This window comes from Mytilus californianus, unplaced genomic scaffold (genome assembly GCF_021869535.1).
Source record: "Mytilus californianus isolate M0D057914Y unplaced genomic scaffold, xbMytCali1.0.p SCAF_5, whole genome shotgun sequence".
Lineage (NCBI taxonomy): Eukaryota > Metazoa > Mollusca > Bivalvia > Mytilida > Mytilidae > Mytilus > Mytilus californianus.
The window spans coordinates 113,197,737-113,215,450 of record NW_026262701.1 but is presented as its reverse complement, the minus strand read 5'-3'; the positions used below and the strand labels follow the sequence as shown (position 1 = coordinate 113,215,450).

At 32.9% G+C, this 17,714-nt stretch overlaps 1 protein-coding gene across 13 annotated transcripts in view; it reads right to left on the bottom strand.

Annotated features, from left to right (window-relative positions):
• Window positions 1–17,714, bottom strand: part of LOC127700676 (prion-like-(Q/N-rich) domain-bearing protein 25) — a 51,609-nt gene that overhangs the window by 9,770 nt on the left and 24,125 nt on the right. For 4 of the 13 annotated variants that reach the window (XM_052204245.1, XM_052204246.1, XM_052204249.1 and 1 more), the window contains 5 exons: window positions 13,991–14,131; window positions 12,724–12,870; window positions 12,082–12,222; window positions 11,479–11,625; window positions 8,051–8,191 (listed from right to left, as the gene is read on the bottom strand). In XM_052204245.1, coding sequence (XP_052060205.1) covers window positions 8,051–8,191; window positions 11,479–11,625; window positions 12,082–12,222; window positions 12,724–12,870; window positions 13,991–14,131 — 717 coding nt within the window. The remainder of the gene's footprint in view (window positions 1–8,050; window positions 8,192–11,478; window positions 11,626–12,081; window positions 12,223–12,723; window positions 12,871–13,990; window positions 14,132–17,714) is intronic. The other 9 variants (XM_052204250.1, XM_052204252.1, XM_052204253.1 and 6 more) reach the window with 6 other exon arrangements.

The following is a 17,714-nucleotide window of genomic DNA, read 5'->3' as shown; positions in this document are numbered from 1 at the left end:
ATTTATTTTATTACAGCACAAAAGGTATCTAGGTCACCATTTGTCCCGTCACACGTATTTGCTAAGCGAAGACGGTTAACGGTATGTTGGATGTAGATTTATATTGTACTTTAGAAGCTTGCTTTAGTCCTGTATATTCTGCAATTAATCTTACTGCATTAGTTAGTGTGTTCTCAATCAAATTTAACCACTGTCAACTTGTTGCAGCTGGTTCATGCTGTGCTCAGATAGCCCATTATTTTCAATCAACAAAACTTACTAATTCAATGACACTAGCACTGCACAAATCTGTATTGGCTACTGACCTATTTGATGTCTTGCATGTTGTGCCAAAATGAAAAAAAATACTTGTGTTTAGGTTTTCCCTACCTGCTGTTTTATATGCCTCAAACTCCGACTCTAAGAGTTTTTATTGGCACTTTTTGTAGTAATTTTTGAAAAATTACAGGTGGTCCCATGTACTCAAGGTAAAAAAATTGTGAAATGAAATAAAAATCCTAGCTTAGTAGCTACACGATTTTTCTATAGGAGGAAATCCTTTGAACACACATATGTTTTTTATTTGGCCTTGTGTGGTATGTAGTGACTGAATAGAAAAAGGAGCTTTATTGTAAGAGGCAAACATATACTTCCTCTTAAACTGTTTTCTCTGTGTTGAAGATCTCATTGCAATTTTTTAGATAATAAAAATAATAAAAGCGCTGGTCCTTGTGCTGCAACTTTGGTTATGTGCATGTTTTGATTTTCTGTCAGGGTCATGTTCACCATATCATTCTACCCCATTATAAAAACCTACAGTCACTTTGCATGAATGAACATAAATAATCGCATAACATTGTATATTATTATAGCAAAACAAGTATTGTGTTGCATGTGTAGCTTAATGGGTAAACGGACAACCATATACATACTCATTACTAACTACACTACAGTCAGCAAGAATTTTGCTTTACCTGCTGTCCTTTCTTGTCCACTTTAATTCATTTCTTAAATACAACAAACACGTCATTTTCTAAGAGTTAAAATATTTAGTTTCTTTTTAAATTACAGTATTATCCTTCTAAAATAATTATTTAAATCGTTTGTTCATAATTAATATTTTTTATGAAATTTAATATCTTTGCTCATTTTTGTTCATTTCCACGGTGGGCAAAGGGGAAAACTAAATACCTGCTGACTGTAGTGTGTGACTGCTTCACAGTAGATGCTTAAGGGGAAGACCATTTGTTTCTACGGGGCTGGTTCTTTTGATCAGGTCAGAATATTTATTATACAAAATTCCGAGTCAAAAAGTTTATTTTTAACTGCTAAAGAGAAGGAATATTTATCTTTATTTTACTGTCGTTCTTTAGAATTTTGAGGCCAGGCTATTTGTCTTATTTTAAAGGAGGTTGAGGGCAGTATATTTATATACAAAATCTGCCTACAGCCCCCTCACAATACAATGGTCGTCCCTTTTATTCACTTGCACTAGCTTTAAAACTGGCACAATTTCTGTATATCAGTTTGATATATCCAGCTGCACTCAAACTGACATTCACATACCCTATACTAACAATGAAAAGAACTTTGCACATATAACATATGTGATTCATTTATTACTGAAAACACTCTGCGTGATGATGATACCCCCGTAATTGTTGATAGTGAAGTTCAGACAATTCAAACGGGAAATTTTCTTGAGGATAAAGAAACCCAGCCTGAAATTATCAGATCAACAAATTTTGTTTGCATCCATTTTTACAGAAAACTTTGAAAATGAAGGTTTAACTCAATCTTGCCAAACATTAGTCACTGGTGATAACTTTGAGTTTGAAACATTATAAAAGTAAAATGGCTACAAGCAATATAGAAATTTAGAATTTTATGGTGTTAAATGTAGAAAAAAAGGCCATTGAATATATTCAAAACAAATGTAACCAAAATATTCTAGTTAATATAGCTGTGAAATTACTTCTATAAAGAGTTCCATAAAGCGAGTTGCTAAAGAAAACCAGAAACACCACACAAACAAATCACAAAAGAATGGACAGCAAAAATTAGAGGAATTTGAAAATTCAGAATTTGCTTTCCCCAAACTATTTGGCCACAAACGTAAATCTCCTGTAGACACCGATACAGTGGCAGTTGAGAGCACCAAACGCTAAATTTCGTGATGTATTACAAAGCTATATGAACATAGCAGTTGACTGTAAAAGAAGCAAACTTGCTCAGAGAAGAAAATACTCGGTTAAAACAGACTCCTTAAGTAATAAAACACAAGCGAATGAATAAATGGAAACAAAGGGCAATCACAGCTGAAAGATCTCTTTTGAGAGAACAAAAATCATTTAAAGCAGTGACGTCAAATGTCAAAAGTAATTAAGAAGCTTAAATTAAAACTAAAGTACCGTGAAACACAAAACAATAAAATGCAAGAAAAAATACTATCATTACAGGAGACTAATATAAAGTAACAAAACGCCTATTTAGAAGCTAAATTAGCATTAAAAGAAACTGAAGTTAAAGACTTAATAGCGGAAAGAGATTGGTGAAGTGAACTTGTTGATTTTTAACATAGTTACATATGATGAGGACAGAAAATGTTTTACACCAGACCTCCAGCAGTGTGTTTATGGTGTGCTGAATTGCAATGTCTCCTGTAGCCAAATTACCCCTGTTATACAACATGCCTTACAACTAACAAACCGACAATTAACAAAATTAGTGTCAAGAAGTACAGTTAACAATATGAATGTTCAGCGGATTGTTCTCAGTCATATACAATTGAGTGAGGAATTTAAGGAAAAACAGAACACATGTCTTCTCGGAGATGAGACTTCAAAATATAGACACAAATATCAAGGCATCCATTCTTTAGATGCTGATGGTCGAATTTGTCCTCTGGGTGTTCGTGAAATGACAACAAAGGCTGGACAAAGTGTAATAAATGTTTTAAAAGAGATTTTATCCGCTTTTGATGATGCATCAGAGAGAAATGACAATGAAATATAAAAAGAAATATTAATAAATATATCATCCACTATGTCAGATAGAGCAGCAACCCAGTTGAAGTTTAAAGAACTCTTGGAAGAATATCGAACAAGTGTCTTAAAAGAAAAAAATGGTAGATACATGGGAAACACTTTCATTAAATGAACAAGAGGCAATTTCAAAACTCAGTAATTTCTTTTGTAGTTTAAACTTATTGGTACATATGGCTGAAGCTGCTGCTTCAACATTGAAAGAAAGTGATAAGGGTTTCTTTGGTACCGAACACCCAAATCTTAGATAAAAGTTTTTCAAAAGCCACTGAGCCTGGGGCGGTAAGACTGATACGGATAGCTAGCAAGGCGTTTGCTCGTGGAGGAGACGAGAAAAACGGTGCACACCTTCATTTTGAAACATACATAGACAATTTTCTAGCCACTCATAAACTTAGAAGCATTCCTCCTGAAAGATACAGAGGCAACAGATTCAACATAATATTTGCAGCAGCTAGTAATGTTTTTTTCTAAGCAGATAAAATATCTGCATATTTAGAGGCCGGGGCTTCCAACAGACTCCTTCTGGCTCTTCAGTTTGACTTGCAAATTCCTGAGTATCTAGCTGGTTGTAAGGCTCTTGGATTAATATCAGAAATTATTACTATACCTCTTTGGTTCTGTTTAGAAGTTTCTAACATCAGCATAATGGATATAGGGGTACATTTTAAAGAACTGGTCGCTTACCTTGAAGAAATGGATTACCAAAAGTTTGTAGAAGGAAAATACTTAATGACCCGTGTTGATAGACAAAAAGTTTTGAATTCTAGAATAGTTGTATCTTTAGTAAAGCCTTGGGAGCATGATGACAAGGTTCATTTCATACTTCAGATGCTAATTACTGCATTAACAGGAGTCGTAAAACGGCTACTTGCAGATCATTTTGTTGGCGGGAAATGGGACAATCCCAACGAAGATCAGAAATATAAAACATTGGCAGCACCAAAACACAACAAATTTTGTGAGTCCGTTTCCGGATATTTAGACAGATTTATCAGAGAAAACCCAAATTCTACAGTATTATCAATGGGATCATATGTGTTATTTTGTCACAACAAAACACTAGAATGGTTGTCAGATAAACAAGCTGGAGAGAGACACACTTTATTGGAAATGGCTAGAAAGGATGAGAAAAAAAGGAGAGAAAAATTTAAAGCAAGGAAAAAAGTCATAGAACTAGCACGACAACAGATTCTTCAACAAAAAATACAGGAAACAGAGAAAAAGAATGAGGCTAAACTGAAAAAAGTAGAAAATTATACAAATCAAGTGTTGATTTTGGGTTTATGGCAGAGTGAAGAAGAAGTTGACCAATCTTTGTTACGACTAAAAACCAAAATAGACAAAATAGAAGTAATCACAGCACAGTTAAACTTCAGAAAATATGTATTAAAACAAACCGTTGATGATCAGTCTAATGTCTATAATCAGTCAAGTATTGTAAATGGAAAACGTCAAAAGTTTACTATCGTTAAATTCACTTCAAATATAAAGAAACTTGTAAGACGTGCATATACAATTCAAATCAATAAAAATGACAATGACACTATTAGTGTTGGTAAAAAGGTGAAACATGGATTTGAAGAATCTGCAAACACCAAGTGGTATTTTGGGCAAGTCATATCACAGGTAATTAAAATGAGAATGGTGGAAGTCCGTGTTGAAGGTGTTACTGCAAATTTAAAGATGAAGAACAGCAATATCAAAAGCACTTTTCCTTATGCCATGGTTGTCAGCAGGGTTTAAGAACATCCGTTGTTTGACCTGCTAGTCAAATGCGTTTTGTTAAAATATACTTTTTCACTGTTTTGGTCTTTTGAAAATGTTGTTTGTGCTGTATTTAGACCCCTCTACCAAGAAATTTGTTTTGCATGCACACGTATAAAAAATGCGGTTTTTATCCAACGCAATCAGGTTTGAACGTTGTTTTGAATTTAGACTTGTAAATATATATATATATTATTCAGTTTGGGTTATTTTGGGAAGAAAACGAAAATAAAGGCGTCCGGATATTGTTTCCGTCATCGGACGGACTTTTAGGTCATAGACAAGACTTCCATTTAGGACTGTTTTAAAATTAAACATAATTTTCATAAGTACCTGGGGACAAGACAATTATTTTCTTGTTTTTTCTGTATACTATGAAAATACATATGCTGTATATAAAGTGTATTTGCTATTTACTATCAATTCAAAGTTTACTATCTACGGCGTTCACTGATACATCATATAGAGAGCAGTCATTTGACAGTAAACTTGGAATTGATAGTAAATAGCAAATACACTTTACTTATAGTATATGTTGTTCATAGTATACAGAAAAACGCGAAAATAATTGAAATTAACAGAAAATAAAAAAATAAGAGACTTTGGAAAAAAGGGGAGGATTGACACAAATTGGCCTGTCCCCAAGTACCTATGATTTTTGATACCTTTCCTGAAATTCTCCAGTCATAAAATCTTTTACAAAAATTCATCATACAATAGTTCATATACTTTCAACCACGCTCTAAATGCCCGCGATTTCGCGGGTGTGTTCTAGTTTATATATATAAGGATAGGCCGAAAAAAATAGGGTCGGTCTGGTTAGCGTAAACACAGATATTTCTTTAAGGTCATTTAATCAAAACTTTATATTGCACATTTTCTTGCAGGTTCCGGGATTTCCTAGTTGGTACAATATAAAATATTCTGGTGATCTTGCCATCTACACCTACACACTCTTGGAGGACTATAAAAAGGGGGATTTGAGAATAGTTGTTTGAATGTGGATCATAATAGCATATGATGAACATAACATTTATCAAGTATACTGTATTTCTGTAGACATTTCTTTTATTGCTGTCCATTATGGAATAAATTAGTGAATTGTATGCTGATATTGTCTTTTGCTAATTGGTCATACCAGCAAGCAAATTTTTTTTTTTGTGGGGGGGGGGGGGGGGCATATTAGAATCATCCTATCCGTCCGTCAGTCTGTCGATGTACCTTGTAATCACAACACCTAAACGGCAAGTCGGATATTGATGAAACTTTTCACAATGAAGAACACTTTCTGGGGATGTGCATGAAGGAAGATAAACCAAGTCCTAAATTTTGAAAGGGCAAAAACGAATTTACTTATTTTAATAATGCAATGTATGGTAATAGTCTCATAAGCGCAACTCCTCCTAAACCATTTAATGGATTTCAATAAAACTTTACCTTAAGGTAGTATACTATGTGTAGATGTGCAGGAAGAAATATTAATTTATTCTGAAAACTTTAACTTGAGAAGATTGAAATATGAGAATTAATGGGCAGCTGGTGGTATCCTAAGTGATTGGGATCACAGTTCTATTTTTTTTTGGCATTTTCTTAATAAATTATCTCCCCTTAAAACACAATATCTTTCTTATTTTTAGTTCACAGTTAAAAAAAACTTGGTTTCTAATTATTTCTTCAAGTGTCTGGTACAATAGATATACAATTAAACTGAATTTTATGTGCAGCATGACATAGCATTTTGATTCTTCCAAGCCTATATGTAAAAACTCCAAAATCGGCAGACAGATTTTCCAAAACTGATAGCTTCAAATGTCCATATCATTTTTTTTATTTTTAGGCCTAAATCAACAAATTTGGTACCAAATGACTTCTATTGACGCAGGCTTTCCAAAAATATTCAACTTGCTAGGATCCCAGTCAAAAAGGGAAAAACCCCTGTCATGGCTAATATATGTATACATTTTTATTTACCCATGACCATAAACCTTTAGTATTATACTTTTCGAGGAGATAGTTTTCTTACTTTTCCGGTACTTCTCCGTCAAGCACGTGGTATAACGGATCCTACCAAATCATGGGGTAACCTCAGGTGCTTCGGAAGAGTCAGAAGCTCCTGCTTCACTATTTTCACCCGCCGTGTAAAACAGTAAAACAATCGGCGACTTCCCAATCGAGGGAAAATGGATTGAATTTCTACGCGTGGAACATATTCGTGATCATCTGTTACACAGATGTTCTATTACTGTCATCTAAATAATGATGGCGTCCATTAAACATTTGACAAAATGACGCCAACTTAACAATTATGTACGCTTGGTTTAATAGATTCATTGTCAGCAGTAACCCTTTATGAAAGTAATCATGAAAGTAACGCAATCCACATCACAGCAAACCAGGCATTGCTAGAACATTGCTACATAAAGAACTGGAAAGTTGAACTTATCTCTTTTGTTGTAAATTTTAGTTATCAACTGACTCTCATTGTTTTTGTTCTAATATTGTAATTTGTTAAACCATATACTCTCTTTAACAGGTCGTCTGATTGACCTTTCGATAGCTTAAACTTTCTTATTCAACAACAAAAGCATCCTTCATATAAATGTCTCTAAAATTAGTGCCAGTCATGACCTGTTTGTATTTATTTCATTTCAAAGGATTGATTTGATTTGATTTGATTTTTGGTGTTTTAACGCCACTTTTAAGCACCGCTTTTGGGCTTTTTCGTGGCGGCCAGTTTTTATTGGTGGAGGAAGCCGGAGTACCCGGGGGAAACCACCGACCTTCGATAGGAAATCAAAGGATTGACGACTATATCTATGTTCAAAAAGCAATAAAAATCTTTCAAAGCATTCTGAGTGTTAGAGGTAAAACCTGTTACACTATTCACAATTAAGCATAACATAGCTTTACAAAATGTACTTTTATATGCAATATATATGTTTTTTTAAAGACTATATCGACAATTAACACTTTCAACGTGGAAAATTTTTAGCTTTGATATAAACATACTGCCAAAGCCCACAGCGTTAATTATGTATTTTTTAGTAATGGAATTTGATTTGATAGTCATATTAATTTGGTAGAAATATTAAGCTTAATATGTCATCGAAACATTTTATATAAAATTATGAAGTAAATTTACGTTCCAAAAACGTCCGTACCAAAATTTCCTATAATGAATCTATTTTGAAAAACATTTTCAACTTTATAGATGTGCTTAATAAATTATAACAATAATATTGGAAAAAAAGATGGCTTACTTTGTTTACAAGTATTATCAGTAGAATCAAAGAACTGGTTAGTAGGTGAATCACACTGACATTTATCTGCTGTACATTTCAGGGAATATAAGCAGGTACCATCCCCGATAGATGTTACGCATACTCCGCCAAATCCTACCTCTGAAAGAAAAATGTCATTTCTGGAATTATGACAAGAATAATTGTTGTCTGATATTATCTGATTCTTATTCAGTTGAAATCAGAACTTCAATTTTCCCACCAAACAGCTGTCAACGTAAGCAAAACGTTTGATGGAGAAATAGTTTCTAATAAAACTTTTTAGTGTTTTTAATTGGTTGTTGTTGTTTTCTTTTGTGTGTAGTGGGGTGGTCATTTTGAAATAAAAAAAATATAGAAAAACCAAAACCCATTGTAAAGCCCCGGTCAATTAAAGGGGCATTAGTTGTCAAATTCATGTTCACCGATTTGACTCAAATTTTCATATTCGACTTATAACATACTAAAACGTATATCCAAAAAGAAAAGTTTGAAATAAACAATTTACTCGATATTATGTATCAGCATTTCGTGTGTATTTTAGTATAGACGCCATTTAATTAACCATCGAGGTGACCTTCCGAAGACTGCCGACGGTCATATAATCCGATATAAACATAAACATTGATATAAATATATAGCGAACTCGTGAAATTGGATTTTTTTTAAGGTCTGTTTGATTTCATATTATAGGTTAAAACAATATGTTAATAATCGTTTTTACCTGTATAAGAATGAGTTTTTTTAGATCGAATCAGTCAACCAAATGGTTTACCCTTGCTTACTATCAATGTTAACATTCTTTTCCTTTTAATAGCTGAACACGCATAGTTCATGCGTAACCCATCTCTAGCTAAGGGGTTCAATTGAAGTTCACATGAATACGGATTTAATGAGGTCGAATTATTCACTTGCAAGTGAATAATTCACTAGTAATGTTTCTTTGCTTATTTTGAAAAAACTGAACCAAATTGGCTGCTAAAAGTGAATTGTTATTTCACTATTTCACTTTCATTAATGATCGAACCAAAAAAAAAATTCTATATCTCCTAGATAATGCCCATATAACAGTTTATATTGTTACTCTTCTTCCAGACCGTTTAAATTAAATGGTTGTATCCACACTTAATTCATGAAGAAGTCATTTGTTCCATATCTAACGCAGGGAATGGCCAACCTAGACCTAACATTATTGAATGACTTCGTAAAATCTATATTTCGACATTATTTCGGAATGGTATTGGTCATTTTTGTATTTGTTTATATTTGCATGCATTTTTATGCACCAAATATAACGGTACATGTTCCGGTTCTTTTTCGTGAGTCACTTGTGTATTACGTGACTAGTAAGCACCACAAGAAATAAATAGCTAAACACATGCACCGTATGGGAGGTTCTCTTTAAATACGGAATTTTTTTTTATAAAATAGGCGAAATAAATGGATCTAGCTTTAATTTGATTACTGTTTTTTTTGTTTAATTTCTTTTAAAATACAACACTTCCATTGAGATTATCGGGGGTAAAAAAAAAGTGCCCCTCCCAACTTTTGTGTATTGTTTCAGATTCACCACTTCGTCTAGATTGTGCTTTGTATGCATTGTTACGTTGAAAAAATTTTGTGGGTAGTATATATTTACGAATCACTGGTTTTGTAATATTCATATATATAATTACTTAAAACGGCATGATACAATATATGAACCTTCATTATAATTTTAGTTGTTATTTTCTTCACCAGAGACCCATATAAGCAACAGTGGTAAATTTGAATGGAATATCATGTCTAATCAAATAAGCGTAATAAACAATCGGCAAAATCAATAGCAATACAACACAAACTAACAGTAGTCTTTGGCTATACAGAACACATTAAGAACGTCAGAGGCTCACAGAGGGAAAATAATGACGTGTATCCGTCAATAATACGTTTTTAATTTAAAACCACGCGATTTACACATCTTATACTTAATTAATGTCTTAAAGTGTTATTAAAAACTGTTGCATACACGATAACATTATTTTCACAGCAAATTACAAATCCTTCACGTAAGCGGAAAATATATATTCGGCACGGTAAATATTTAACAAATACTCGGCACTGGAACAAAACTTTAAGGCAAGGGTAATCCGTAATATATGTGTAATTCAGGTTTCAGACAGGGTATATAATGTGACATTCCTGGCTTAGAGGCTTCGGCTCAGGGAATATAAACTCTAAGTCGGGAATGTCACATTATATACCCTGTCTGAGACCTGAATAACATATACTATATGTTAGACTTGGATCGACGTCCGAATAATTATCGACGTCCGTTCCTAAAATCGACATCCAGTGTTCGCAAATCAGTGTCCAATATTTGTACTTTCTAATCGACGTCCAATGTGACTTCATGTATTACCAAAACGACGGCCTGATTTATGTGCAAAGAAAATATGATAAACAGCAACATACGACAACCAATGAATTGCAGGCTCCTAACTTGGGACAGGCACATTTTTTGTTTTTGTGCATTTCTTTGTGTTTTGATTTTCAATACACGCGAAAAGAACATGAACTCCTTTACGTTGATTCACATTGATATCGTGCGGGTCGAGTACAGGAAATAATTGAGAGATAAATTTATAAAAGAAATCATTTAGTAATCACTTTGTCATAATGACATGATTGCTGAAAAAAAATGGTTGTATCAACACGAAATTCACACAGATGTTAGTTGTCTTTTGTTCCTTACTTAAAGCAGGGAATGGTTTGCTGGACCTAACATTATTGAATGACTTCGTAACATCTATGTTTCGACTTTATTTAAGAGTGGTATTGTTCATTTTTGTACTTGTTGATATTTACTTGCATTTTAACGCCCCACATATAACGGTGCATGTTCCGGTTCTTATTTCATGAGATACTTGTGTAATACGTAACCGGTAAGAGACAAAAGACATAAATAGCTGAACACATGCACCGTATAGAAGATTGTCTTCAAGACCTTTCTTACAGTTAGCAGGTATTTCAAACTAAGTTATCTTGTTCCAATCAAATGTGTTTCATGATTATACAAACGATTTCATAATTTAATCGAGTCCTCATATCAAAATGCGGTTTGCTAGGCATTAAACATGCACTGACCATGCTGATCATTTCAACGCATTGTATCCAGTATTTTTTTCTTCAGCGAGTACTAACGGACAAATTTTATTATACATGTAATTGATGCAAAAATGCACCTACGTTAAATATATATTACTCTATTTTTATTCGTTTTTATATGTGTTATATCATTGTTTTTGTAATATTCATATACCTACTTAAAACGGCATTTCTTATTTAACAACAGATTGAACAGTTTGTCATCATTCAGTTATTTTTACGTTCTTTTCTGATAGATTTTATATGATGTATTGTATACATACTGGCAACGCATGCGCCATTAACGTCCTTGTAATGGGTTGTTTTACATAGACATTTATTAGCATTGTTACTGTCTGCTTTACATTCAGCGCTGGCGTCTAGGCATTGGTCAGTAGGTACAGGTGTACAGGTAGCTTCTAATGCAATCTCTGAAATGCAAACATTTAAAACGATGAATAAAAAATGACAAAAAGAACATGTAGCATTTTACTTCTCGTCTATGTTGCAGATGGTTTGTTTTATTATGCCCCACCTAGGGGCATTATGTTTTTCGGTCTGTGCGTCAGTTCGTTCGTCCGTCCGTTTGTCCCGCTTCAGGTTAAAGTTTTTAAAGTGTTTGCATTTGTTTGTTTATATATTTCCATATTTCCAAAACAGCATTTGATTATTTTTATTTGAGATAATAAAAAAAAATCAACAAATACTCTATTAAAGCAAATGTGTCCTTCACAAACTCAACATTGGGATATTCGAGTATGTATTGTTATATAATTTGATACACGTGAATTACTTTGATATATTTTTTTGTAAAAGATGATCAGTTTTTTTTCTAAAATAATCAACATACTCTTATGACAATAGAAAAAGAAACAAAGATAGCTTACTTTGTTTACAAGTATTAACAGTAGAATCAAAGAACTGGTTAGCAGGTGTTGCACACTGACATTTATCTGCTGTACAGTTCAGGGAATATAAGCAGGTACCATCCCCAATAGATGTTACGCATACTCCGCCAAATCCTACCTCTGGAAGGAAAGTTTCATTTCTTTAATTATGAAAAAAGTTAATTCTTTTCTGACATTTTCTTAATTTGTTTTATTAGTTTATAATTATTTTTTTTCTTTTTTTCTTTTTTTTTCTTTTGTGAGTGTGTATGGGTTGTCATTTTGAAATAAAAAAAAATAGAAAAATTAAAATTCATGTATGCCCCTGTCAATTTACAGTTTAAATTCTTACTCTGCTTCAAGAAATCAATAGCAATACAACACAAACTAACAGTGAGTTTTTGAATCGACATTAAACCCATAAAACCCAGAACTTATCAATACATTGTTTTTAATTGTTTTCTCAATCCAGAAACTAAAAACGTATTTCGGTATTTAAACTGAAAATGATAACATAGTTTTTTTCATGGTTATTCGTAATCAAAATACATTTTTCAATATTTTTTTTTGTTCGTACATTTTATGGATTTCATTTTTCATCAAACGCATATTGAGCATGAATATGATGTATTGTATACATACTGGCAACGCATGCACCATTAACGTCCTTGTAATGGGTTGTTTTACATAGACATTTATTAGCATTGTCAGTGTCTGTTTTACATTCAGCGCTAGCATCCAGGCATTGGTCAGTCGGTCCAGGTGTACAGGTAGCTTCTAATGCAATCTCTGAAATGCACACATTTAAAGCGATGAATAAAAAATGATAAAATAACATGTAGCATTTTACATCTGGTCTATGTTGCAGATGTCTCTCTGTTTGTTTGGTCTTTTTTATTTGTAAGGATACACTGCATTGACCGAAAGCTGTACATGACGTTTCAGTGGCTATTTAAAAAGAAGATTACATATAAGTATTGTCATTTGTTTGTTCATGTATTTCCCAAATTTTCAGAAAGATGGATTTGACTAAACAGAAACTTTTCAAAAGCAAATCAGTTTTTTTGTTATTAATTTGACCTAGTAATAATCACAAATATAATGTTAGATACTTTGATACAGATGAAATACTTTGATATACTACGGATTACAAATGTGTCGAGTTTTGTGATTATATAACAACACAGAGATGTCAGCATATATCTAGGAAGGAAACTGCCGGGGTATATACGACGTTTTTAACCCCAATTGGAACCTCAACAACGTTACTATGTGACGTAGTCTTTGGCTATACAGAACACATTAAGAACGTCAGAGGCTCACAGAGGGAAAATAATGACGTGTATCCGTCAATAATACGTTTTTAATTTAAAACCACGCGATTTACACATCTTATACTTAATTAATGTCTTAAAGTGTTATTAAAAACTGTTGCATACACGATAACATTATTTTCACAGCAAATTACAAATCCTTCACGTTAGCGGAAAATATATATTCGGCACGGTAAATATTTAACAAATACTCGGCACTGGAACAAAACTTTAAGGCAAGGGTAATCCGTAATATATGTGTAATTCAGGTTTCAGACAGGGTATATAATGTGACATTCCTGGCTTAGAGGCTTCGGCTCAGGGAATATAAACTCTAAGTCGGGAATGTCACATTATATACCCTGTCTGAGACCTGAATAACATACTAGTATACTATATGTTAGACTTGGATCGACGTCCGAATAATTATCGACGTCCGTTCCTAAAATCGACATCCAGTGTTCGCAAATCAGTGTCCAATATTTGTACTTTCTAATCGACGTCCAATGTGACTTCATGTAAAAGATGATCAGTTTTTTTTCTAAAATAATCAACATACTCTTATGACAATAGAAAAAGAAACAAAGATAGCTTACTTTGTTTACAAGTATTAACAGTAGAATCAAAGAACTGGTTAGCAGGTGTTGCACACTGACATTTATCTGCTGTACAGTTCAGGGAATATAAGCAGGTACCATCCCCGATAGATGTTACGCATACTCCGCCAAATCCTACCTCTGAAAGTAAAGTTTCATTTCTTTAATTATGAAAAAAGTTAATTCTTTTCTGACATTTTCTTAATTTTTTTTATTAGTTTATAATTATTTTTTTTTATTTTTTTATTTTTTTTTCTGTTGTGAGTGTGTATGGGTTGTCATTTTGAAATAAAAAAAAAATAGAAAAATTAAAATTCATGTATGCCCCTGTCAATTTACAGTTTAAATTCTTACTCTGCTTCAAGATTGTTGAAATTACATGGTTGTATCCACACTTAATTCATAGAGATGTCCGTTGTCTCTTGTTCCATATTTAACGGAGGAAATTGCTTACCAGGACCGAACATTATTAGATGACTTCGACACATCTATGAGAGTGGTATTGTTCATTTTTTGTATTTGTTAATATTTGCTTGCTGTCTAATTCGCCAAATATAACGTTATGTGTTTTTGTTCTTTTTCATTTGTCATTTGAGTAGTACGTCACCAGTACGGTTTAGTCTTAGTTATGCACTGAGTAAGCTGAGTATGTAAAAACAATACATACGATAATTTCTCATGAGTCTCTTGTGTATTACGTCACCAGTAAGTGACACAATATATTAATAACTGAACACATGCAACGTATGGGAGATTCCCTTAAAGACCTTTCTTACGGTTAAAAGTGTGTTTCAAACTATGTTTTCTTGTACTGAGTAAAAGTGTTCGATCATAATACTAAAGATTTCATAAATAAACAGATTCCTCATATCAGAATACTTATTAACCGTTTAGTCGGCTTATGCATTAGTCATGCACCGAGTCTGATGAGTATTTAGAAGCAGAGCACCCTGTAAATGATCCTGCATCGAGTGCTTTTTCTTAATACAAATTGGCGAAACAAACGCATCTATTTTAAATTATAAATTACTGCTTTTTTTTTTATTTCTTTTTGTATATTTACGAATCACTTTTTTTGTTATACTTATACAATTACTCAAAACTGCATAATACAGTGTATGAACCTTCATTGTGATTTTTATTATTATTTCCTTTACCAGAGACCCACATAGATAGCGCTGTTAAAATTTGAGTCGAATATCAAATCAAATCAAATAAGCGTTATTAACAGCCGACAAAATTGATAGCAATACAATACAAAATTACATTGAGCTTTTGAATTGATATATCTATACTACTAAAGGAAGAGACCGATTTCATTGAGCCGCAACTCCTCTGAAACCATACAAAGTCGGAAATATTTGTGATATCACGTATAAATGTAGTGTTTTGTACTTCCTAAATTTGTCTTTGAAACAATCTTTTTTCCACAGAAAACGCCAATTTTTGAGAAAGTATCAAATTCGGAGACCGTTAACAATCCGTGTCTTATACGCTTTCGCGCATGCTTAGTCGACGTACTGCCCGACAACTCGGCACACTGCCAACTCGCACCACTCAAACACGCTCACTAATTATTACAACTTGCATCACTTTATCAAACTCGCAATGTAATTGCATTATTCGAACATTTATGAATTCTGGCCAGTCAATTTAGCGTCTCATTCATTAGTTACATGTCATCTGTGCATTTGAAGGTAAATAGCGCCAATGAAAATGACAAGTTTATTAAAAGTTACAAATGTTTGGGTTAAGAATCATCAGGACATTTATTCAGTTTGTGAGTCAATCGCCCCAGTTTACACATCAATGACCTCTAGCTACTCGTTTGGTCAGTGGAGATGAGTTGGCAGTGGATATACATTACGTCTACCAGAATATTCGTCTATTTTGCAGGTACAACATGAACTGATCTGAATCCTATAATTATGTTCATCCAACGGTAATTTTAAACCTTATGTACTCGGTTTCATTATCTTTAGAAACAAATTTCGATAAAAAATGTTATTTTTTGTATTCGTTTATTTTTCAAATCTTTAATTTTATCTCATATTTTTGATATAAGCAAGACAAGAAATACATAAAAGCCATCTATATTTCTCAAAGGAATGATCCTGGATTCACATAATTTACCCTCTATTCCATATTATACTAGTATTTTAAAATATGACTATATAAAAGAATGAAATTAATACTATCTGATTTAAATATATTTATATATTCTCAATAAAAAAAAAAAAAAATAAATATGTTGCCGGTCATTTGGGGTTCAATTTCACAAAGACGTGACGATCTTTCGCTGTTTGTTTCGATAATTTTTTCCCTATATATCTTGAGATTTGCCGTAAACATAATGATGAAGTATCTGATGGCAGAAACTTCTTTGCCAACGATATATTTTACATCATTTTCACAACTGAATTAATGGTTGGCTCTTAATATTCACCGAAATTTACGGAATACAAATTTTCTGTCCTCAGTAATGCTCCATATCATATAGACTATGGTCATGTAGCAAAAGCAATGTTTTTGGCAGTTAATAAAAGTATAAAGCCAAAAATTTATCTTTTCGCGCAACACTGGTAGACAAACAATAACTAAATACACGTCATGAGATCTATCCTGAGATGCTTATAATATGTTTTTCTAAAGTTAGGCAATGGAATTGTATGAATTATGAATGTCAACATTTGATGTGAATAAAGCTTGTTATACCATATTGGTATAAGTTGGGTTTTTTTCTCTCGGAATATGAATTAAAACAATTACTGTCTTTTGTTTCGATAAATATGAGATTCAATTGACTTTTAGAAAAAAAACGAATATTTACTTCTGCCGTTGACCTCAGTGAATATCAGTTTTTCAAACGTCAATAAAACCACATATTTACCTCATCCAAAGACAGTCACTATAATATTCCACTTAACGTTTTAAAGTGTGTTCAAGAACGGGAACCTGTCGTGGATTTAAATGTGACGTAACAAACGTAAACGTCACACTACTACTGACGTCAATCGAAATAAAACCGTTATATTATTTAAACTAGATATTGTTGTTGTCACCACAGCTAATTTTATTATATTTCATACAACACTAACGATGTATCTGTACCTCAAATTAACCTTAAGTTTTTACTCTCAATGGGCCGAAAAATATTGGTCCTGTGGCATTTTCGAGAAATCACAAAGACCAAAATTTTGTCCTATCACCTGTGCATACACTTTTGATTATAGTATCCAAAGCTTATGTCCTGCCAAGTTATTTAAGAGTTGAAAAGGGAGAATATAGTCAGGTGGCAATGAACATCTCTGGATCGAAAAAAACATACAACACCTTGCCAAAAGAAAAATAAGACATGCAAAGAACCAATAGTCCACAAAACACTGCATAGAAAATGCATATTTAGCAACACAAACCAAATAAAAACGTGGGTTGAATGCAGGTGTTCCAGAATGGTAAGCTTTTCCTGCAAAAATAGACACATATGTTGTGTTGCTCATGGAAAGTAAAAATCTGGTGATTATTTCCCAGAAATTGGTGACATTATAGAAAATAAATGGCAGGGATTGTAACACAGATAGTCCGAAACGGTCAACAAATTTACAAACGCTTTCGGACAAAGTTCAACGAGACTACTTCAACTCTAACATTTAAATGCTTTGGTTCAATAGCTTCTTTGTAAGCAGTAAACCTCTATAAGAAAAATAACAATATGGAGAAATTG